The sequence below is a fragment of the Thermobia domestica genome, unplaced genomic scaffold (assembly GCF_964235325.1).
Source record: "Thermobia domestica unplaced genomic scaffold, izTheDome1.hap1.1 HAP1_SCAFFOLD_805, whole genome shotgun sequence".
NCBI classification, from domain to species: Eukaryota; Metazoa; Arthropoda; class Insecta; order Zygentoma; family Lepismatidae; genus Thermobia; species Thermobia domestica.
In genome coordinates this window covers 1-26,252 of record NW_027656515.1, presented here as the reverse complement: position 1 = coordinate 26,252, position 26,252 = coordinate 1, and the positions used below count along the sequence as shown (strand labels likewise).

Sequence of the window (26,252 nt, the reverse complement as noted above, 5' to 3'; positions counted from 1 at the left end):
CAAACCGGAAGTGGTAGAAATCCGGTTTTTACGTTGATCAGTATCGAGCGAAAACGATAATAACTAACTAATTCTATGGCCTATGGGTGTCTTTCCACTTGCGACAGTCCTATTAGCGACAGGAACTGTTAACTGTCCTATGAGCGACCGATTCCATCTGTTAACTGCGCTTTGAGTCACCGATTCGTTCATACTAAGATAATGGAAGAAGATAAGGTTCTCTCTTCTTTAACTTGTTTCATGCTAATGTGATTTAGAACCGAACTAAATGTACTATGAAAAATTTCGCTCTACCTGAATTTAATACGTGAGAATGCTCTCATTACATTAACAATCTTTTATACGTTTTTTCTAATATTATATTTTTGAATTAATTTCTATGAATACATTGACTATTAAGGGGAAAACTAACTAAATATTTAGAGTAGCTCCGCCTTTATCCATGATTCTAATAAACGTAATTAAAATTTTCATGTTAAAATGATATGGAACATAAGTTTAGATTGAATATGTTTAGACATAAGAAAGAAATCAGAAAGACGTAGGGGCGCCCGAAGAAAATTTTCTAGGGAGGCGCATCTCCATGATTGCTGTATCACGTCTGGTATATATGGTATTTAATATACGTGGTTTGCTATATTACGTAAATTTTTGTGAGCCAGGAGGGCGATCCCTGCCTTCCCATCGGGCGCCAATGGAAAAAAGGTGTTCACCATTTGATTATATCAAAGAAATCTAAAAACACGGTGTATTCGAAGAAATTATTACACAAGTTGCAAATCTCTCGCAGGACTTAACATTTTGTCTAGTTATAAGGGATTATTTCAGATTGCTACACGACATTCTTTTATGTATAAGTCAAAACAAGGGAGGAAGGCAAATTAAGCAATTAGTTTACGTTTTAGTAGCTTACAATAGGGGGGAAGGTAGTTTAAAGAGTGTGTTTACCTTTTGGATTGTTTAGAGTGAACTGCATTGTAATTGGTGGGATTGGTTGAGAATAGCCAATTAGATGTAAGGGATCTCAAAAGCTGTCTTCTATCATTGACATTTTTTTTTTTTTTTTAATTTTATTCATAGTCTTAGGAAGTCTAAAAAGTATATAGTTGGCGAAACTGTTACACGTTTAAGTTTTTCAAAATAAAATATATTACTGTGCTTAGTGAGTAATTAAATTTGAATCAAATTAAGTACAGAAAACAGAGCTTTTGAAGAAAGGGGATATTACAACTGGATTTTCAATAATTACATAGGAATATGCTTTTCATGGAAAATCCCTGTTGTCTCGTTAAGTTATTTGATATGTTTTATATCAAACCTAACTCAAAGTTAAAATAAGTTTTATTTGCGCTCACAGTACAGGAAAAATATATTTGACGAACAGTATCACTGGCACGTACATATTTCATACCAAGGTTGTTCCGGCGCTAATAACGCCAGAGGCAAACATATTTTAGGAGAAGGAATCATATCATCTTCCATCATCTCAATGTAAATGAATCGGTCGCTAATAGGACAAATAATAGTTCCTGTCGCTAATAGGACTGTCGCGTCTGGGACTAATTCGGCCTATGGAACCCGGAGGTTCAATGCCGCGTTCACAAAAGCTCTCCATTGACTTCTATCCTTAGCTAACTGCATCCAGTTTCTACTTTGTATTCGAATCTATGCGAGATCCATCTTAATATTGTTCTCCCATTCGTACCTAGGTCTGCCTAATGGTCGTTTCCAATTGGTCTTCCAGTCAAGACTTTGAAAGCGCTTCTACTTTCTTCCATTCTAGCTACATGGCCCGCCCACCTAAGTCTCCTAGACTTGACGACCCTAACAATGTTGGTAAACCATACTAGGAATGCAATGTATATACCCGATTGCAATGAAATGAGCTGAGCGAGCTTAAACTACGTAATCAGGAAGCGTTTTTCGGTGATTATTCCTCGATGGTACATCGGATTTTTGATTTCGACCTATGTTCTCACTCAGCACGACATACTCTATCAGCGTGCTAAGTTTGGTTGAGATCGGCCAAACGGTCTAGGAGGAAGCGTTTTTCGGTGATTATTCCTCGATGGTACATCGGATTTTTGATTTCGACCTATGTTGTCACTCAGCACAACATACTCTATCAGCGTGCTAAGTTTGGTTGAGATCGGCCAAACGGTCTAGGAGGAAGCGTTTTTAGGTGATTATTCCTCGATGGTACATCGGATTTTTTATTTCGACCTATGTTGTCACTCAGCACGACATACTCTATCAGCGTGCTAAGTTTGGTTGAGATCGGCCAAACGGTCTAAGAGGAGTTCGCGGACAACCAAACGGCTAACCCGAGTATAAGAGCTTCGCTTCGCTCAGCTCAATAAATTATGTAGTTTCTCGTTATGAAGTCGAAAACGATAATACTGTAGAGAATTTTTTTTCAATTGATTAAGTGTCTTAAGGATATTTCATTTCCAAAAAATAATAGAAGGGACAGAATTAGTATTGATAAAGTCAAGATAAAGTAACTTACTTTGTAGAGTAAATTTGATTCAATTTTGGAACTTCTTCGGTTCTTGAAAGCGTCGTTATGGTGTACTTAAAGTTCGATTGTGCCATTTTCAATGGTAAAAAATATACGTATACATCCTATACACCGCAAAAACATTCATGGGCGCTACCTGCACTAAAACACGCTTGTAGGCAGATTTGATCAATTTTGAACAATGCTAGGGCAAATACAAGAAAGAATGCAGAATTTCGTGCACTGGGCTTCCAGCCGGGCCGGTAGCCAGCTCAAAAATGTAGGGGGGGGCTGAAGTTAGGGGGCCCGATCCAACCATATTATAGTTTATCACCATATTATAGTTCATTTGCAAGCCTACCGTGAAAACCCGGCCCCCCAGACCCCCTGGATAGGGGCCTGCTTCCAGCTTCCAAGCTGATGTCATTTTGGATGTTTGCATACGTATTTTAATACAACAAATATTTATTTTTCCATAATATCTTGTCCAAGGAGGAAGAGAATCCCGGAAACTCCCCTTGAACACGCCATTGGCTGAATAGTTAAGAGACAACATTTTATAATGAATACGTACATATTTTTATTTTATAATTATTTTTTGTGACAGCATAGTATGAATAATAACAAAAAAATAATAGTAATAGTAGTAATAAGCATGTCCTGAAATTTCATGTTGAAGAATTGGTAACTTTAGTAGAAAGGGAAATTACAAAATTTGACCACAACAGACACAATAGAGAAGCCAAATCACACTTTTAAAAATCTTATATGAAGAAGTTATTTTGATATAATGTAGGCTTTCATATCATAGCATCAGTTAAAATGCAAATTAAGAGTTTTATCTTTGATCATGAATTTCATTGTAGCTTTGTCATGCAACAGATGCTTGCATAGATTCGAATCGATAACGATTGTGTGGTCCGTAACGGAATGAATACACAAATAGGGATATCCGACAAAACGAATGTCAAGGTCTTGAACAAGAACGTATTCACCTCCAACCGACAGGGTGCAGCACGCGCATGCGGAATACGAAATGACTTTTATCTCTTAACAAAAGACCACTGACATGTGGCACAAAAGTGAAAGCGAAGTGAAAGCAATGTTGCCACTTGCCTTTTTCTTCTTTCTGTTCCGTTCGTTGAACTTTCTAAAACACCAGCATCTACTGTTACTGCTTAATTTGTAATTAGAGAAGAGACTTCGTGAAAGTTTCGTATTCTGAATGCAACAGTGCTGCTAGAACATTTTAGGAGGTCTAACTTCCTTCCTTAGTGCAATGTTTCTCAAAATGTAGTCTGCGGACCATAAGTGATTCTCTTAGATTGAATATTGAAAAAAAGACAGAGAAAAAAATTCAGGCGAATTCCGCATCACACACTACAGCTGAGAATCTCAAACAGGAATATACATGGGCGACGATTAGGGGGGGGGGCAAAGGGCAGCAGTTGCCGCACTTTTTTGAAGTAACCCATTAATGTATATAGTTTAATTTGGAAATGTAAAGTTTTTATATGTATTACTGGTTCATAGAAAAAATGATGCCATATAATATTTGTCGTTGAGTGAGTACGTATTGGTTGTCTTCCCGTGGAGTAAAGGAAACTACAGAAATTGCATTTTAATTGCCACAGAAAATAACTCCAAAATCAACCTATTGGAGCACAACAAATCCAGCATACTTTCACTTCTAACAAGGGCTCGATATGTTAGGCGTTTGAAACTTAATTGAGAGAACATTTCGCAAAATAAATAAATAAATAAATAAATAAATAAATAAATAAATAAAAAATAAAAAATAAAATAAATAAATAAATAAAAATAAATAAATAAATAAATAAATAAAAATAAATAAATAAATAAATAAAATAAAAGAAGTATTTCACAAGTTATTCTTTAATTGCACAAAAATTTAGTTCCTAAAATGTCTTTTCTTCTTTCAAAAGTAAGGAATATTGATTAAAAAGAGCCTAATAAGAAATAACTCCTACCTTTTCCATTGTTTTGTAAATATACGAGTGAAGTGGTGTGTTTAGGGATGTACGAGTGTATATATAATTAAATTTAGTGAATTCAACATAATTCTAGATTTTAGGATTATTTTGTATAACTGGAGTGTGAAGTGAGTCTAAGTATTGTTGTGTTTTGGTCCTAATGGCAACGAACATGTTTCGGGAAGTTGCAAAAGCAATTATTTCTTTAAATATCGCAGCATATAGTTGTAGTATTTACTGTCTTTCATTTTCTGATAGTTATAAGATACATTTAATAACATGTCTGGAATTAAAAATATAAGTTGTTTATTAATCCCCAGTTTCATTATTCCCCATTTATTAATCCCCAGTTTACAAAACAAGCCTCATTCATTACTATGATTAATATTATCCTTTTTATTTATTTGTTTTGCAAATTTGTTATTAAATAATCTGATCACACAATTTTCCAAACATAATTTTAAGGTGTTCATGAGCAAGGAATCAAATCTCTTCTTACACTTTCGTTGTTTAAGAGTACAAAGGGCTAGTACTTACTTGCTTTGCTCTTGTCAATGTACTTAATAAAATATGAAATACGATGTACGATATTTTAACTGAAAAAGATAGTATCCTATTAGTTATACAACCTTTCGTCAAAGTGTTAGAAACAACCAGAAAACTAAAAGTTATAAACAAGTATTCAGATCATGTTGTGCGCCCCCCCACTTTTAACGTCCAACCGCCGCCACTGGGTATATATTATATAAATGCAGTAAAATCTGTTATCTTGACCACCGCCCTAAGTTTATCTCTTTCCAATGGAACCTGCATTTTCCCATCATACATTACTTACTACTCTATATAAGTATTCCGATCTCAGCTCGCGCCGTGTGAACTTTGTGGTGGACAAACACCGTGCTCGTGGTTTTTTTCCGTTTTCTCTCACTTTCTTCATTCCACCATTTCACTCATTTCTCACTATCACCGTCTCCTTTAGCCTAGCGGCATAACCGTGGGACATTAAACTTAACCCTTTTAAATTATGATGGCACAACACCTGTGCCATGGCTTCGACCTTCGGAATTTGCTTTATAAGTCTCTAGTAAAGCTTTTTAGACCGGGTTTTTTGCATTCATTCAAATATCGAAGCATCATAGAACATATTTTATGAGCATTTAGCAGCCTCGCGTGCTCTAGCTGGGGGCTGTGACGTCACAAACATGGACGATGGGTTTGAAAAAAGGGTATATTTGAGAAGTTTTTTCAAAAAATCCCCGACACATTACTATTTACCCTAGAATCATGGTTTGTACCTCGTTGGTTTCATTATGAGACAGGCTTTCGAAATGTATAACTCAAATTTCCCTATCGTGTATCAGAAGCGGGAATATCTCGTCCGGGGAAAAAGGGATTTTTTGACAAAAATTTCCCTTTTTCGAGAATGTTTTCCACTAATGGTATATACATGCTAGAGACATGCAAGTGGTACCGTTTGAAAGACTGGTTCATGGCAAAGGAAACGAGGTACAATTCATGTTCCCACAATGAACAGTCTTGATGATGATGATGATAGTATAGAAATTCACTAGAAAGGTATTATCAAGGGAAAATATTAAATCGGCTGTAGCATCAAAACTATTCATCCCAGGGCCACTCTTTGTATCTCATTCTCTTCACCATAAAACAAAGTTTTTTTTTTTAGTAGCATTCGCATGATCGTATCCTATGCCAAAGGGGAGATATTCGAGATAAAAGAAAAGGATTTTTAAAAAAGAAAATCCCTTTTTCCCACTTTGAGCGGAAATTTCCCACATTTGGTACACTTTAGGGAAATTTTACGGACGCAGTTGGAAACACTGCTTTACTAGAAACAAAACGGGGTATGAACCATGATCCTACGATAAATAGTCTTGACGCAATAGATGATTGAGTGAAAGTCTACAAAATACCTCAAAAAAGCCATAATTTAAAAGGGTCAAAGATTTCATTTCATTTCTGTAAGTGTGTGTCTGTGTTGGAACTTGGCCGCATGAAAGCAACGTTGCTTCTATGCTGTTAATGTTAAATTCGTCTCTGTATGTTGAATATCTACGTCGTGTTGATTTCTCAGAACATATTTTACTGTAGTGTGTTTCAAGAGCTCAATAAAGCGAAGGGAGAAATCGTAGAAGCTTATCCATTTAGAGCAGGCCTGTCCATGAATTGGCTCCCGGAGCCAAAGCGTGAGCGGGCACGAGCGAAGATAAGAACAGGTGAGCACAGGTGCTGCTAGCTTCGCTTCTTCCACTGCATGCGATAAGTGTTGCCAACCACACATGATGGCAAAAAACCTATGGCCAAGCCTGGCCAGAAATTCGCACGATGATAAGCATTGAGCAGACGCAAGCGTGAAATGTGCAGGTGTTCTCTCCCCCTCCCCATTTCGAAAGCAGTGACGCGAAAACACTGCAGGAAATAAAATTGGTACGTTTTTTGTTTGAGGAAGACGCATGATAGAGGTTACAGTTAGCGTTGAAATAACTAACAAATGAACAAGAAAGAAAGAAAGAAAGAAACTAATATTAAACATGTCATCTTACAGACGTAAAAACGACTGAAAAAATCGGAAACGAATTGTTTCAGACCTTTTTAGCTTGCTTACACAATTCGTGACGTTGTATTACATTAGCACTCGGTCTGTAATTTGTCATTCGCTTCACGTTTGCTAAGTTGTAAACGCCTTTCGTTGCTAGATTGATAGGAGAACGACGGGAGGTTGAAAATAATAATAATAATAATAATAATAATAATAATAATAATAATAATAATAATAATAATAATAATAATACGCATTATTATTATTATTATTATTATTATTATTATTATTATTATTATTATTATTATTATTATTATTATTATTATTATTCGGACCAAAGAGGGATGAAAATGGGGATTGAAGGAAATTCATAACTAGGAATTGCATAGTTTATACCGCTCACCTACCGTTATGAAGTGTAGAAGGCTCAGGTGGGCAGGCCATGTAGCCAGAATGGAAGAAATTAGAAACGCTTTCATAATTTTAACTGAAAACCCAATTGGAAGAAGACCACTAGGAAGACCTAGGCGTAGATGGGAAGACAATATTAAGATGGATCTTGCAGAAATAAGAGTACAGAGTAGAAACTGGATCCAGCTGGCTAAGGACATAAGTTAGTGGAAATATTTTGTAAACGCGGCATTGAACCTTCGGGTTCCATAGACCATAGAGTTAGTTAGTTATTATTATCTAAAAGAAATGTTCAAATGTTGTTAAGAGACAATTACACAGAAGAACCGAGTTTCGACCAAACACTAATTTGCCGGAAGGAAATTCCAGTGCAGTCCAGCCTACTTTAAGCGTTATCCGTGCAACCCACGTTTCATGTTCAAGACATTGGGAATAATTGTTCGTATCATTCAGTTGGAACGTTTCCTTTCGAATTTACGCTATTACAGTAGACCTACGCTATTACAGTAGGCCTACGCTATTACAGTAGGCCTACGCTATTACAGTAGGCCTACAACATTGTGACTTTCAAAATCAGTCAGTAACTATCGAAGAAAGACGAGCGTGTAGCTTCAGTCGTTGAAATGATTTAACATTCTTTTTCACTTTTAACAAGCCACCGGCAAGCAACCAGCCAGGGACAATACATTTTTCCTTATTAAAAAGACACTCCTTGTTTAAAAAAAAAAAAAAAAAAAAAAAAAACTAATTGCAGTCACTAACGGTCACACTTAAAAATGGAAAATCTCTTTGGCTCTCTTAATATTTTGTTTGATTCTTTGCGATCAAAGTAACTTTAAAAGTGGAGTAAGAAATACTATTCTTCCTATTGACAGTGTAATAGTGGCTTCTAATCTCCACAACCAACCCCTTGCTAAGCCTATTCGTACACACATACATGCATAAGCTAATTTTCTGGAGATATACTTAGATAATTACAAACAAGTGCTACAGTTTTTTTTTCTTATCAACAGATTATCTCTTTTCCTAAAAAGCGAAACAACATAATATAACAAACCCACACTCGGATATAACAAACCCACATCCCTCTTTAACAAAAGGAAAGAAAAAAGAAGAAAAGGAACGTACATAGTTTATCATTTGATTGCTGTTACAAGTTTGTATTGTCTATAGTTAACGGTTACCACATTGTAAAAAAACACTTTACACTAAATGGCAATCAGTTACCATACATACTTTTTTTTTTTTTTTTTGGTAAGCTAGTGATTACCGCCAAGGTTGACAACACTTCCGCTCCTCTAAGGACAAAACCCGAAGATCCACGAAGCACGAACAATGGTATTTGCTCGTAGAATGCTCGTGAGCGTTCACGAGGAGGGTTTCCACTATCTGCTCGCCGTGGGCAGGGCTGATTTAGAGTATCTTTTCCAAAAATACAGCAAAAACCTAATGGATAATTTGCAATAATGCATATATTTTTTTAAACCTATATATGTGTATTAAACTAGCCTGAATCATTTATTTCTACACTTGATCCAGCTTTAAAGCTTTTTATTGTTAAGATCTTGATTCATAATTAGATAGTTAGCCTACTTTTTGTATCACTCATACCGGATTTATTATTAAAATTAGTGATGAGCGCAAGAGTCTCGGTTTTGCAGTTTGTGCAAGAGTCTTGCATGCAAGATCGAAACCAAGACCAAGGGATGCAAGACCAAGATCAAGACCAAGAGTCTTGCACAAGTACTGGTACTACTTGAATATTTTTATAGAATGTAAAAGGGAAGGGAAAAAATCATTATATCTTTCACTTGAATTTCTTAGCTTCAGTAAATATGCCGCTAGAGTGAATGTGTTCCCAGGAGTTTATGCAATCCGCGTGAGTCGATCTGCCCCTGTAGCATATAGCTACAGTATGTGATTTTCTGAATCGGTTGTCCGCGTTTTCTGTAGATATTGCTCGTTTTCAAGCCTTTTAATCAAAGCTTGTTGCACATAAAGAAATGTGTGATTGGTGTTGGATTACGATACGTTCCTGCGTGTTTTTTTTTTTTTTTTTTTTTAAACAATGAGAATTACTTATCAGCAGAGACACGATTTTTTGGTGACACGCGAAAAATACGAAATGTATCAGTTTTGTATGAAACTGTTGTGTATCTAAAAATATATGTTTTCTCACTGTTTGTTAGGCCATATAACGCTCGCGATTAAACGCGAAATTCTGCCGACTTAGCGAAATTCGCAACAAGTATCGATATTCCACAAAATTTACGCAAAAGCGACAACATGCTTCGAAAATTCTATCATCCTTTTGGCCCATAAAGTTATTCCATTAGTAAGTGAGCTGATATCCGAATATAAACTTGTGGCACAACTTATATTTAAGGGGGAAAAAAAAAAGTTGACTGGACAGAGAAAGAAGAGTGCCGGAAAGAAGTTCAAGGAAGTTGGGGTAACATGCAGCAACAAACTGGTTGACATGCTTAAAACAGGATCCAGCTGGCAAGGGCGCCGATCCTGGGGGGGGGGCAACCCCCCAAAGCTCATGTGGACACCCGCATTGTATTTATGAATATACAATATTTGGCATAATTTGAATGCAATTTGTCTTAAAATCCTCATATATATATATATGACTTCTGCATCTGAATGCCCCCCCCCACACACACACACAAATTTACAGAGAAATCGGCGCCCTTGCCAGCTAGTGAAATCTTTCAGACGTTGACACCATTATTTCATCTTCCCTAGCTCAAACTTGCAAAACCTGATGATAAGTTTTCTAGCAATGTGATGAAAATTCCCATTTTTTGAGAAAATAGACCACCATGAAATTTTGAAATTTTACATGCAGTTACAAAATGAGCTCCAAACGGTGTCTACTATTGAAGTGGATATTGTGTAAGCAGTGTTGCGCGATATGTTAGATGAGCATTCAGAAATCGCTGGAAAGTGCCTCCAACTAATGTACATATCAGTTTCAAATGTTGGTGTGGAGAGGGCTCTTTCTTCTTACAATGACACACAGACAAAAGAACAAATTTCAAATCAGAAAACATTGAAACAATGCATACGTGTTATTTGCGTAAGTAAACTGTGAATACTATAATTATTTTTTCTATTAATTTCTCTATATGTGTGTGTTTTTTCTTTAAATTATACTTTTATTCAATGAAGATGCTTAGTTTTTTTTTTTTTTTTTTTTTTTTTTAAGAAAACTAAAATATTGTTTAATATAGTCATGCATGAGCTCATATCATGATGATTGATGAGTAGAAATTAAGGTGAAATAAAAGTAACTAATTGTAATTGCCAAAGAAAATAGAGTTCTTAAATTGAATTTTTATTCACCGATTTTTATCCCGCTTTACGCGTGCTTTTATAAACGAAATTGGGAATTTTTATTTACCACAAAATCGTGTCTCTACTTATCGGGAAATCAGACACTATTCTACAGGTGTGTATTATTTGGAGTAAATTTAAACCTTTGATCTTCGAGCTGGTAAAGTTTGTCGGCTCGACCTGGGATAAATATAGCAAAAGAGGGATTTGTTTCTCACCCTTTAGTTGCTTCAGGCAGTCTGCTGACGAAACGCTGCAAACATCCATATACAGGGATATACTTACAATCAAAACAAGTTTCTTTAGAGTAAGATGCAACAGATGTAGGTATTGATCACGGAAACGCTTCGAATTCAGAAGATTTACATTGATACATTCGTTCTACAGCAAAGTATTGATCCACAGTCTCGAAAGTAATTCCAATTTCGATCACTTGTTTCTGCCTTTAGAACTCTTTTAAGTCATGATTAGTCTATCGTTGGTTGTCTGGGATTGTGAGCACGAGTTCTCCTTAGTAAAAGCAACAAGAGTAAATGTTAGTCCAATGCAAACTCCGCGTATCTTTGGTCTTTTGTGGCACTTACTGGAGCACGGAAAATGACAAAGAATTAGAACAGTGTTTAGAAGACGATGGAGAACATAATTCTATGAATTGTTACAAGGTACAAGAACTTCAGTGTCTGATCTACTTTGGTCATCATTTGATTAATTTACGACAGCCCATGATTGGCTTGTGGGAAATCGTACGAAGAATAGTTGTGTCCATAACAAGCAGATAAGCGAAAAATAAACTGAAACATGTTATGGCAGCGGTGGCTTAGTGGTAGGGTCTTCACCTCTGGTGCATGGGGTCCCTGGTTCGATCCCAGATTGCGCCATGTGAGCTCTTTCGGCGGACAAACACCGTGTGCTTGAGTTTTCTAGGGGTTTTCCCGTTTCCTCCTACTTTCTTCATTCAACCATTTCGTTAATTTCTCATCATCATCGCCTCCCTTAGCCTCGATGCATAATCGTGGGACATTAAAGTAGATATTTCATTTCAAAACATATTAGTACTGGTAGTATTCTTCTTCCAAAACTAAAGAGAAATGTAGTATTGAACATTGGTAATTCCGTACACCATAGGTGCCGACTACATGGGTATGGCTTTGGCTCCGAGGCTCAAGCATCCGGTGGAAATTTTAAATGTGTACTCATAAAATTAATATCGAAATAACTTTTTCATGACATGGACAAAAACTTAAGTGTATGTGACTGCAAGTTTGATTTCATGGGCGGATGCTTTTACGTTGAATAATTGTTTATCAACATAACTTTTAGCCTCGGGTATACGGCACATCGAGCGAGGATTGAGCGATATAACATTATACAACAATAAATAATCCATATTCACAAGTGAGAGTGATTTTGTACAGTTATTTCAAATAACTTGGAGTTTGATGGCGTTATTTTGTATTTCTAATATAGGTCAAAAATATTTATATAAATTGAGTTTACACAAAATATATATACAGTTGAGTCGTTTTCAGTTTTTACTGAAATTATTCTAAAATATTAAGAGGTTTGATTATAACCATTATTATTTTAATTTTTCTATGTCTTTTTTGGCCAATATTGCTAAAAATATCATCATCATAGCTATTCTGACATTATTGGCAGGTCACTTGCTGCAGCTGAGAAGCTTCGATGTAGACCTACGGTAGTCCTCAGCTAGTCTCTTCGTCTCGACGTAGCAATTTTCTGTTTTAATACGTTCCTTCAACTACAGTCTCCTTTTCCCCTCCCTCTCTTTCCTTCCACCATACCCTCCAGCATGTCCCTCATAATACAGTTCCTCCTCAGCCAACGTCCCGACCAGTTCCTCTTCCTCCTCTTAATTACATCTAAAATTCTACTTTTCTCCCCTGCTGCTACTATTTCTAACACCGTCTTATTCGTTTTCCGTTCAACACAGCTAATTCTCTCTTTTTTCTCCATGCCCACGTTTCGAAAGCCTCCATTTTTTTTTTTCCATCGCTTTTGCGTAATGTCCATGTTTCTGCTCCATAGAATATATATTGGAATCAGTATAACAAAATCTCAATATTTAATTGGAATATTGTTCGATACAAAGATTAACTAATCGTGGTTGAAAAGAAAAAATCTGACGCCTTTAGAGTGTAAAAGTAATTTTGCTATTCATGGTATTTCAGTAATCTATGCCGTCTTGATTTTCTTTGATGCGTCTCAGGGGTAGCCTCCACAGTTTGGGAGCCAGTGGAGTATTGGATCTGTTAAAAAATATAAAAATATTACGAAACATTGTGATTTATGTTATAAGTAGTGAAGCGAGGGCACCCATTGAAGAAAAATAAAGGTTATCACCTATGTTGTAAACTATCATCATACTTACACGAAGGTAAACTATATTACATTTAGAAACATACAGTGTATTTCTGTTACTATTGGCGCATTATATAATTTATTATCCCTTATATCCAGAGTAAAATTTACCTATGAAAAGCATGATTTCTTAAAAACAAGACTTGCAAGATTCTTGCAAGCAAGACCAAGACCAAGGGTTCTAGTGCAAGACAAAGACCAAGCCGAATACCACCCGCGTCTTGGTCTTGGTCTTGCATGTGCTCATCACTAATTAAAATTTGTAATTGAGGGGAGGGGTTCGGGAAAACATAATTGTATGTCGTATTTTCTAACTTTCAAGTAAACTGGGAAAAAAGGTTCAACATTCCCATGCATTTCAATGTAAGGACACATACCACTCAAGCTTTCCCTACCATCTGCAGATATATTTCCCAAATTAAATACCTATACACTGTTCTGTGGTTCGATCCCAATCCATTCCACCTATAACTCAATTTCTTCGGATGTAGCACGCACTATTATGTTCACCACTCACTCATAAAGTGGTTTTTACGTATATATCTGAAAGTATCATTATTCAAGAAAATACTGTACATATATATTGTAATGTTTTATTCTGTAGAGTCTAATAAAAGTCCGGAATATAAAGAAGCCCTTTACCTATTTTATTTACGAAATAAATATCTATAACAGTTTTGCAAAGGTTCTTTGTGAATCACTAAATGTTTTTTAGAGTTTAAAGATTCCATATGACTTTGGGTTATGACGGAAACTCCTTCGCTTACTGCAACCTCCGGAGTAGGTAAAGGAAGTCTCCTTCGCTCACTGCAGCCTCAGGAGACTATTATAGGATTTCTCCGTAGTTCATTGCAACCCCAGGAGAAAGATGATTAGAGGATATCTCCTTTGCTCATTGCAGCCTCCAGAGATAGGGTTTAAAAGAACTTCATTGCCCATTCAGGCCATAGGTGTTGGTAGGTTATTGATCAGCTGTGGACTGATACCTCTGTTCTCTCCTAGTCTTCTTTTATAGACGTCTTCTTGGGGAGGTCGGCCATCTTCGGTTTTCTTCCGATCCATCTTCGTATATGTGTTTCATCGTCTGCTATGTTTATGTTTTGAGTACAATGACATGTGTTAGTGATTGAAGCATGTGTTTATAGCAGTTGCTTACACGTGAGGGTATGGAACCTTACAATGTGCATGAGCAAAGGAACGGACCTACCCAAAATTAAAATCCTAAAGCCGCCCCTGCGTTTATATTACTATTATATTACCCTGCGTTTTATTAGGATTTTGACTCGACATACCGGCTATCTAAATGTTGAATTACAGTGAGGATATGTTGCGTAAAAGATTGCATTTCTCTAAAGATTGAAAACCATTGGAGAGCTTCTCTGTAGTTCCGAGGGGGGGGGGAATGAAAAGATTTTGATTCCCCATAAACAACTTTCTGGAAAAAATTAACGGGCCCGCGGGCCGCATGCGGCCAGCGAGAAGATAACTTATATTTGATTGTGTCAGAAATATAGTTAAAATGCAATGATTTGGAGTAATACGTTAATATCAACTTATTAATGTAATTTTTCCTATGTCGGTGTTTTGGTTATCGATTGTTTAATAGATACCCGATAACAGAATAATTTATTTCTGGCTAGGGAGTAATAAGTGTATAGTATAAACGTAAAGAAAAGTATCATATGAATTTGCGACCCTCGCCACATGAAATTTCTATGATGCGACCCCTTAGTTTAAAGACGTTGGCCATCACTGGTATAGGGAATTATACACGAAAATGCTCAAAACCCGAGTTTTATATTAACAATTTACTGTGGGACTCCCGGACTCTTCATTCGACTGAGGAGTAATTCAAACTCCCGGAAATCCGACCACCACAGCAGACAACCCCTAAATCCGCCCGTGCTCAAAACACGATATTTATACCCGTTAAGGCAAAACGACAAAGATAGAAAATTAAATATGGCATATCAAAATGTAAACTAAATGAATTTCTTTGAAGACACCTCATTTTAAAACAAAGGTAGAAAAATGATAACGAAAGTGTCTGGGATGTCAACTTAGAAATTATTTCTATATAAAAAATCAAACTTTTTACTTGCACAGTTTCTTGTCAATTAATATGTTTAAAAATGGATTTATTAAAGGTATTTAGCATTTATTCTCCAGTGACGCTATGTCTTGATCGCAGAAAACCAGAGGCGGTATGCCTTCGTCACTGAAAAACCAGAGGCGGTATGGCATAGCACCGCATACCGTCTCATTTCGACCACTGTTGTTGACACCTTAAAAATAAATATTATCTTCTCATACGGATGTAAGTAGAATAAAAGCGCTGTATTCCTATTGTCTGTAAGATTTGTTGGTTGTTAAGATGGTCGTTCACATTGCCTAGCTTAGCTTTTGGAGGACCTCGAAGCAGAATAAGATATATTGATAAAATAAAACGAAACTAAAGCTATGGAATGAAACAATAAAAGAGTTTAGTCAGTGGTCGAAGTGAGACGGTATGCGGTGGTATGCCATACCGCCTCTGGTTTTTCAGTAATGAGAACATACCGTCTCTGGTTTCTCAGTGATCAAGACAATATTTAAATAACAGGTATGTTGAGTCAAAATCATAATAAAACATACCGCCTCTGCTTTTTTTCCACTTCGAACACTGGTTTAGTGAGAAATACGAAATACCAGCTCATCGGGAACCACATCCTTGGTTCCCGCATCAAAGACAAAAACCTTAAATATCAAGTCACGAAGAAGCTTGCATATACAGTATACATATTAAGATTCTTTTGTTTCTTGGTACAATATACAAACGTTAATTTAAATTTTACTTTGTTTCTTTTCAGCAATCTTCAAGCGAATGGTCCAGTTATGCCATAGATATGGAAATAAAGCAGGTGGAGTTTTTGGATTGTGGTTTGGCCCTAAACTTCACATCATCATCACGTCATCATCTGTTTTAGACGTAAGTAGATATACAAATCAAACATACAAAGACTAATAAAAATGACCACCTTACTATTACTACTTCTACTACTACTACTAATAATAATAATAATAGTACAGAATCTCCTTAACTGGCGAACTTAAATGGGAACAAACCCTATATACTATTCGACACAGTAATTGGTCCATGATAAGTAATAAAATTATTTGAAATTGTCTAATGGGCTATAGGCGCAGTTCTTACATTTTATAAACAACATTACTACCTAACTACTCGTAATTATTCATATCTAACTTGTATTGTATACAAAAACATAGCATTGGACTCATTACAAATGCTTCTACAGCACACGTTCCTAGACACAGACTATGACTATTGACAATGTTATCAACTACATAAACAATAAATAAAAAATTTCATATATTCACTATCGTGTTTTATAATACTCCTTCCCAATTTAACATATTTTGATAACAGATAATGTTAAATAGCTAAATAGTTAACATTACATACAAATTTTTACTTACTAATAAAAATATAAATAATTGTTTCACGAAATACTCAGACTGTTCTTTTAACAAGCTTTTTGTCATTATAGCTGCAAAGTTATTATTTGTCTTTACATATTCTATATCTAATACATTTCTGTTACGTTGATTTATGAAAAGCACTCTGACATCAGTGTATTTTTTTTTTTTAACTCTTTGTTGTACAAATTACTTCTTAATTATCTACCAATAACCTTGTTATTTCACATTGCCGTAAATGTTCTCTAATTACTTTTAAATTTATCAATTTTTGAATTACTATATGTTCTGATTCAGTTGAAGACATTATCACACAATTTGTTTCTTCGAATAACAAACTTATTGGATTCTTTCTATGAAGCATTATAGCTCTACTGTACTAACAGTTTTCCTGTCTCCTGCCGAATAGCTATCTCTTACAAGAGACTGGTCTAATTTTGACATTTGTTCGAAGCTCTGACCTGTCCTCGAGATCTGTTCTCAATACTTCAATCTGACACTGATATTGTTTCAATTTGTAATTCAAATTGGGCTTTTCTTAGCTCTTCTTCCAATTTCGATTCTTTTTCTTGAGCAGCGTGTTTTTCTATCTTCCTCAAGTTTTCCATTGTGTTCAGAGAATTTCTTCTATCTTCCAATTTCAATCCTAATAGTGATTTTTGTGTATTTTTTTAAGTTTGAAAATACTAATGATACTTCCAGTTTTCGTACTTCAAGTTCCTTTTCCAACATTTTGATAATCATATTCTTACTACAGATAACCTTGTTTCTTGTGAATACACCACATAAAACTTATCGCCATTTTTAACTTGAAAGCCTCTTACCACTGATCTTTTCTTTCTCTCTCATTTTACAAATGCATTTTGTACCTGGGGCCGCGGTAGCTCAGTGGTAGAGCGTTCACCTTCGATCCAAGCTCGCGCGAAGTGAACTTTCTGATGGACAAGCACCGTATGTGTGTGTGTGGGGGGGGGGTTCTCCCATTTCCTCCCACTTTCTTTATTCCACCATTTCATTCATTTCTCATCATCACCGTCTTCTTTAGCCTAGCCAGCAGAATCGTGGGACGTAAAACTTAAAGATTTCATTGATTTTTTTTTCATTTTGTATCTATTATTTGTTTATCATTCGGTGGCATTACTTTCTCCCAAGTTTCTAATTTATTCAAAACTTCTAGTTCTTTCTTCATTACTTCTGTCCATTTATTTTCTTACATAGCTTCTTCAGAAGATGTAGGAGTTGTTGAATATAGCATTAAACAATACGCTAAATACCCTTGTTTTTCATCATCGAAATATATTACATAATCTTAATGACATTTTGGTCTCTGGTTGTTTCTTCTTTCTCTTTTTACTTCTTCCTCTTCATCTTGTTTATCGTCTGTTATTTCAGCAATAACATTGTTTTGTTTACATGTTGTTACTGTGTTTTCCTGGTTTATAAGATTGTAATTAAATATTACATTCTTGGCTGCAATATTTTTTTCTTCTCTCATAATTTATATCCACCTAAGCAGTATCCTACTATGACTATTTTCTTACTTTTTTGGTCTAATTTGTGTTGCAGTTCTTCGGTACGTAATCCTAGATTATAGTTTCAAATACTCACTTTAATTTTTCTCACATTCTGCCATCCCAAAGATCACTACAAGTTTTGTTCTTGTTTGCTGTCGGGTTTCTGTTTATTTCATTAAGTTGCGTATAATATTGTTTCTCCCCAGAATTCTTTTCTCATATTGGACTTGACTAGAATAGTGTGTACCTCGTCTACTAGATTTCTATTCATGCGTCCTGTTGACCCATTTAATTCCAGATGAGCAATACTTTTGTCATCACAATATTGTTTGAATTCTTTTGAGATGTTTTCTTCTGATTACCTGTTCTTAATTTTTAAACTGTTAATAGCTACACGTTTTGTTGTATAGTAATAATAGAATTTTTGAACTTTTCAAAAACCTAAAATTTGTTTTCAGTGAAATATATAACAACAAAATGTGTAAAATTATCAATGTCTATAACAAAATAATTATTTCTGTACCATGCTATAGGATTAATTGGCCACATTCATCACTATGCACAAGTTCTAACTGTTTTGTTGCTCTATAACTTTGTCTATTAAATGGCTGTTTGGTCATTTTTCCTGAAACACATTCCTCACTTAAAATGTTTTCAATCTTATGATTTTTGGTATCGCTCATACCATCAACAATATAATTTTGAACCGATCTTTTATTTATTTATTTCATAAGGACAACACAGCAGGGTTGATGTCCAGCTATAGTGTCTTGTACACAATTACCTAACATACTATTATACATACACAAATATACGTCGGTTAATTATGCAGAAATTATTGTCTGACAATTGTTTTGAACTTGTTTTTGAACACACTAAATACATCTACTACATGAAATCTAACCATTTCGTTATATAAAGTACACATTCTCCAAAGTGGCGACTTATGTAATATGTTAGTTCTTGCTTTTCTACAATAGAGTGTCCCAGTGTTTGCTGTTCTAGTAGAGACTGAAGCATTTTTAAAAATTTAAACTGTATATTTTCTATTGCATCAGAGTATTTAGTGAGATTTGGTATCCAAACAGTACAACAATTGTGACCTCACATACGAAAAAAAAAAAAAAAGTCAAAATTGTCTTTGCCACTACCTTACTAAATCATATTTTGTTTTCCGATGTTGAATACTTACAATATTCCGTTCTGTACTTTCAGTTTCACCGCATACAAAGATCCGATACCATCGCTTACCGTTATTAATTTTTCATTTTTCATTTTGTTAAATTATTTTACACTTCCATCGGAAAATACTACTTACATGCCATTCCTTTCCATTCTTGATACCGATAACTTTTTTTATTATTATTATTATTTAGGGACCTAGAATGCATCTTTATAGTACAATATTAAATTGTGTCATTAACATAGCTTTTTACCTCTATATTTTCTATTTCAATAGCTTCTAACACTATACCGTGTGTAGCTGCTGATATTTGCTTTGGTTTCTTTAAATCAGTGTTCTCGTAAAACACAGGGCTACTATAAATGATTCATTCGTTTTCAAAAAGCTATATTTTCAATGAAAATAACCACAAACTCACGAAGTTTTCTGCTTTATTTACATGGCAGTCCTTTTCCTTGCTCACTTCTGAAAGCGCGTTACTGTGCTATAACAACCATCTCACATATTCTAACACACAAAAACTCTTTTCTTGCTTTAACTTCATTTTGGACAGGCACTAAACTTGTGCTGCAAGCTGGTGCCATCTGGAATGCACAATACAAACTTGCTGAGTTTATGGTTATTTTCATATATCTCTCATGTCTGTACACTGATGTCCAAAATTATTGTCGCATATCTATAACTATTTTTTTGTAAGAATATAATTTGATAATGATTCTGCAGGGTACTCTTAATACTGATACTATGTGTATAATCGGGACATGTATATTTGTGGTAAATTTCATAGGAAAGTAATTATAAATACGAAAATTAGAATGAGTAAAGTAAAAGGTAGCTAAATGGACAAGAAAATTTTATTTTCGTTTTATTGTTCTTATTTACTGCTCTTTTGACATGAAATTTTCCACATACATGTCTTTGCCGATTATACACATATTAACATTATAAGAAATACCGGGCGAATCCGTTATCAAATTATATTCCTAGAAAAACATATTTATAGACATGCAACAGTAGTTTTGGACATGAGTGTACATGTAATACTTTTGAAAATATAGCCTTTCGAATACGAATGAATCATTTATACTAGCCCTGTAGTTTTTATTGTTAGTGAGATGATTAGAACAATCAAAATCTCTGCTGTACCACTAAATAATTGTTTTACTGTCTTTACTTTTTATAATTTATTTGATTCATCACACAAAAATGCAAATTTGTTAGTGTTCATCATATGCGTTTTGTTTCCTGTATTCTGAGTGTTACATTTTCTTCTCAGTTTGTTGTGTCCATGTTTACGTTCTTGTACTTTTCCGAAGAACTGATCAGCGTTACTATGTTGTCCATAGGTGGTTGTTGTGTTTATTAGTTTATTATATATATATATATATCTGACTACGCGATGACTGAATTCTTACTTTATTATTGTTAAATTCCTGGTACTGATATATTTTGTGATCTGGCTTTAGGTATGATTGTCACAAAAATGCATTACACTTTGGCATTTCACAAAATTACCTTTTCCCCTTTTTCTTCTTTCGCAAGCATACGAATTTCCACAAAACCGTACCTTAAATTTTTAACAGTTTCTAACGCTAGAACTACAGTTTTGTGTAACTTCGACAGTGATGGAAGTATGTAGTTACTTTTTTTTTCTTCTGACAGAACTCTATTTGAGTACTATAGGTCTACAAATACTTCTTCCGCTTGCACAAAATGTTCAGTCAGTATCAGTTTGACTTCACTTTCTGCGTAGAAACAATCTGTTTTTTTACAGTCTTCGTTTAGAAGTTGTCCTCTAAATTCTTATACATCAAATATGCTGTACTTTTATCTCTGAAATATTCTAAGTGACTATCAGCAACTGACCCTATTATGATAGCTTGCGCTTTTACTTCGAGTATTATATTTTTACCACTAACACTAATCATTTCTTCTTTTATTGCTCTTAATACTCTAGCTTTTTTCAAAACATTTTTCATTCTAAATGGTTGTGTACTAAAGTTTTCGTCAGCAAATGGTTTAATAATATGTTTTTCCTTACTAGCACTGATGACATTTTTGTTGTTGAGATTTCACGCTTGACTGTTTCACGAAACTTTGGGATACCAGATTCTACTTTGGGATAGAACACAACCAAAACTAACTAACTCTATGACCTATTGTACCCGGAAGTTCAATGCCGCGTTCACAAAAACTCTCCACTGACTTCTATTCTTAGCCAACTGGATACAGTTTCTACTTTCTATTCCTATCTCTCCAGATCCATCTTAATATTGCCCTTCCGTCTGCGCCTAAGTCTTCCTAATGGTCGTTTTCTGATTTGTCTTCCAGTCAAGACTTTGAAAGTGTTCCTACTTTCTTCCATCCTGGCTACATGACCTACCCACCTGAGCCTCCTAAATTTGATGATCTAACAATGTTTGGTAAACCGTACAAATTATGTAGTTCCTCGTTATGAAGTTTCCGCCATTCCCCATTCCCGTTCCTCTTGGGTCTGAATATTCGTCTCAGGATCTTGTTCTCAAATACTTTCAATCTACATTCTTTCCTCAGAGTAAGCGACCATCTTTCACAACCATACAGAACAACCGGCATGATTGTCGTTTTATATATTTAAAGTTCAAATTCCTCGACAGAATTCGCGACGACAAGAGATTTTGAACTGAATAATAACACGAATTCTCTGCTTTTAGTCGACATTTAATTTCTTCGTGAGTATAGTTTTCCTCTGTTAATATTGATCCTAGATATTTGAAAGTATCCACTTTATCAAAAGTATTATTTGATATTTTAACACATCCATAATTTGCCGTCTTACGACCCCGACGAACTTCCATGTATTTAGTTTTCTGTGCATTTACTTCTAAACCCATGTCCCTGCAAGCATTTAGTAAGACCTCTGCATGTCTTTCTATTGTTTTCCTATCATTCTCTAGTAAATTTACATCATTAACATACGCCACAACATGGTAAATACCATTCAACTCTAGGCTGTGGTTGATATCTTTGATTTTCCTTATAGCATACTCGAGGACAGAGTTAAATAATAATGGCGACAACGCATCTCTTTGTTTCAGGCTATTCTCGACGTGAAGGTTCATGGACAAAAAATATACCAGATTATAATCTAATATACCAGATATACCAAAATATACCAGATTATAATCTAATATTATTAGTTGTATTTATCTATTAGGCTATAAAAGTAGTTATATTTTATTAACAATATTCCTTCCTAAACAATTATTCTTTTCCAATACATTGCACAGAATATTATAACACTGTTTTTAAACCTCTACACCACTTTCTCGACATAGGCCACTCACTACTGACAATGTTATCAAATTATAAATATAACATAATTTTTTTCTACATTCACTAACATAGTTTCATAACAGTAAGAACAATATGTATAGGGTATGTAAAAAGTTTAATAAAAAATAACGAAGTCAAAATCTCTATCAGATAGGGACTTTTATCACACTATAAAATAGAGATATTATTGTTTTTGATAAATGTTATAATATATAGTGTTGTGTACTTAAATAAGCTAATCTGAATTTAATGATCGAAATTACAGTCCTTCATTTTATGTCTTGCAGTCCCTTCTGGGTAATATGCAACTGATAGATAAGGCGGAAGAATATCTTTACATCTCCGTGTGGATTGGTACTGGCCTTATTACTGGTTCCGGTAAGTAATTATTTAACATTCTCTGTATAAAAATAATATTTTCTCCTCTCTTCAGTGTTATACAAGTATATAAGCAGATAATCATCAGAATAATAGAAAGGCTTGAAGGAAAAGCATCTTACATGCTCAAGGGGCCACTATTTGCATGCAGAACACCTCTAATTGATTGGTTGGGTTGGAATTTAGCGTCTCTTCCAGCACCAAGACTATATGAGGTATGGGTCTTCAACTTTAGGTGAAATTCGAACTACCATCACACGTTCAAATTTCGAGGTTTTCCCACCGGTGAAACAGCAGCTCTGATCCGTTATGGAATTGAAACATATAAGTCATGAATGGCTTTCAGAAGAATATTGTACCATTCTTCATGCACTGTTGCGCTATCCCTAAACTTGACAATCTTTTTGAATGCTCTGCGATCTCTTTCTCTAGGTCTCTCGTTCTTCTATTATTACGCTTCGCCGATGTTATTTTGTCATAAGCTCTGTAGACCGTTATCGCCTTGGACACTATTCCTTGCGATACCCCTTACACATGGGCAGTCTTGGATATACTTGCACGCACTCACAACCAAATCATAAATGGGGTTCTTTACTGACAAATAAATCATTCTTTAAATAGACTGAGCCAACTGAGATGGACATTTAATTTAAATTGTCACTTATATATATGTATAGCTTTTTGTATATGACAGTTCATATTTTATGATGGATTTTTACTAATATTTTCTTTAATTTCCATTTTATTTATAGGTAAAAAATGGCAAACGCACAGAAGAATAATAACACCAACATTCCATTTCAAGATCTTAGAACAATATGTGGATGTGTTTACTAAAAATGCCGATATTCTAGTCAAGAAGCTAAGGAAAATTGGAACGAGTGGCTCCAATATATTTCCTACAATAGCATTGTGTACACTAGATATAATATGTGGCAAGTTATTCCATTTCTTTTATGTTTTAAGTTATTGATATTATGTTATTATTTGCATAAGTTATACTATTGCATTATCCAAAGTTGATATGCTTGACATACATATCGAAAATCAGTGTGATAATACCATTTCGTCCATTATCATTTTATTACTATTCACACTTCAAATAATGTCAATGTAAAATTTCGGTAAAGACTTGGATGAAGCTAAAACGTAATTAATTTATATAAATAAGAGGATTTTTACTTAACCAAATTTTCAACGACTGTCCTTCCTGTAGCCTTCGTCCGGGTTAACATATCTATTCAAGGAGAGTCCTATTCCTATTACATCTTAATATTTGCTTTTCCTTTTTCATATGTGGAAACTAATTAATATTTCAATTTACGGTATGTGAAAACTACAACAATAATATTTTTGTCTACTATCCTTAAGCGTGCTGGTCCTTTTATCACTGTTGCCAGATACCGATTCTGCCATGTTACCATAGGGTTGTACAATCAGAAACATTAATAAGTATAGGTTGGAGGTGTAAGAAATGATAGCTCCAACCTATACTTAATATTGTTGCTGACTTATAACAAAATTGCCATACGTTTTTTTAACAATGTTTTCAAATTATCCTGCTAATTCGACTTTATCCTGCTAAAGAATATAACGAAAATCTTATATACGTGCAAGGTCGAAAAATGCTGGTCTAGAATGTCACTACATTGTCCTTTTGTGACATTATAGAATAATAACTTTTTTTTTTTTTTTTTTTTTTTTTTTTTTTTTTTTTTTAAAGAAAAATTTAGGTCATACAGACACGATTTACTTTTATTCCGAGAGACTATAGTTTGAATTTACGATATGGTCCCACTGTTTGGCAAGACATCTGTTGTCTAAATTTATATCTGGTTGTTTAGTCTTATACAAGATAATAATTTTTATTTTGTACAGGATAATTTGCATAAAATAAATATATTCTTACATTGTTATTGTTACCCATAATGCTGTGATTTTTCTAGAGTGTAAACATCTTGCTATTCCGGAACACACAACAGGAGATCCTAAGAAAGAATAAACACCTTATATTTTCAGATTTTAAGTAAATAACATCCATACTAATGAAAGGGGAAAATACCAACCATACAAATAACACATAAAGAGTGAAAAAATGACTGACTGGACAGGATTTCGAACCCGCAACCTCCAGCATACCCAGTGGTGCTATTCTAATTCTCTAACATATATATATATATATATACAGGGTGTTAATGAACTATATCGACAAACTGTAAGAGATGATAGCTAGGGCTGTCCAAAATCAAGAAAAAGCCAAATTTCAACAGGTCCTATTTCAAATTCCAGAAACTGTGGATGGTGGTCCTTATCAGCGTAAAGGAAGCCACGCATACACAATCCAAAAGTGCATACTTCGTCAATTTTCAATAGGTATACAGGGTATTCCCTACAGGGTGTAATTCTCAGCTATGCTCTCAATAAAGTTTTCAGATATACCCTGATTTCATGGAGGGTCCAAAGTAGCCAGAAGGTAAGCCTTGACAACAATGGACATCCAATGTTTCGAAGGGAAGTGGGAGGTGTTAGGAACCGGCAGTTCCATGTTTTTTTGTGCTCGGAATAATGCGTGATACGATGTATTTCGTCACGGTATATTTCACGTTTTCTTCACTTATAGGTGCAAAAGAGAACATTACAGCATGAGTTTTCCTGAGTACGAGAAACGTGCTCCTGACGATCCTTAACACTTCCTAGATCACGCCAAAGGATTCTGTGTTTATTGTTACCAAGGCTTATCGTTTGCCTTTTTTGAACCAATCATAAAGTCAGAGCATATCTCAAAATTCGGTTGATGGCATGTCTGGAAATTTCACCCTGTATGAATTATTCTGTACATCCACTGAAAATTAATGAAATATGCATTTTTGGATTGCGTATGCGTGAGTTTCTTTACGTAAATAAGGACCACCATCCAGAGTTTCTGGAATTCGAAATAGGGCCTGTTGAAAATTTGGCTTTTTCGGGATTTTGGACAGCCCTAGCTCTAAAACTATGCACTTTTTCCCACATGTCCATTTGAACTTTTTCTCTTATTTTGATGTAAGAAACACCTCTTACAGTTTGTCGGTATATATATATTGAGAGAGAGAGAGAAAGAGAAAGAAATAAGTAGATAGATAAATATAACTCTTAGGAAACAAACCATTTAAGGTAGAAAAAAACTAAATCTTTTACTGCGTACCACAAGTGACAAGTG

General features: G+C 34.8%; 1 protein-coding gene across 1 annotated transcript in view; it reads left to right on the top strand.

Annotated features, from left to right (window-relative positions):
- LOC145677359 (cytochrome P450 4C1-like) overlaps nucleotides 1-23,985 on the top strand; it is a gene marked incomplete at its 3' end in the record, with an annotated part of 33,936 nt that extends 9,951 nt beyond the window's left edge. Inside the window, 3 exon segments of the mRNA XM_081747875.1 lie at nucleotides 16,036-16,154; nucleotides 22,963-23,053; nucleotides 23,806-23,985. Of these exon segments, the coding sequence (XP_081604001.1) occupies nucleotides 16,036-16,154; nucleotides 22,963-23,053; nucleotides 23,806-23,985 (390 nt within the window).
- Nucleotides 23,986-26,252: the final 2,267 nt, after the last annotated feature.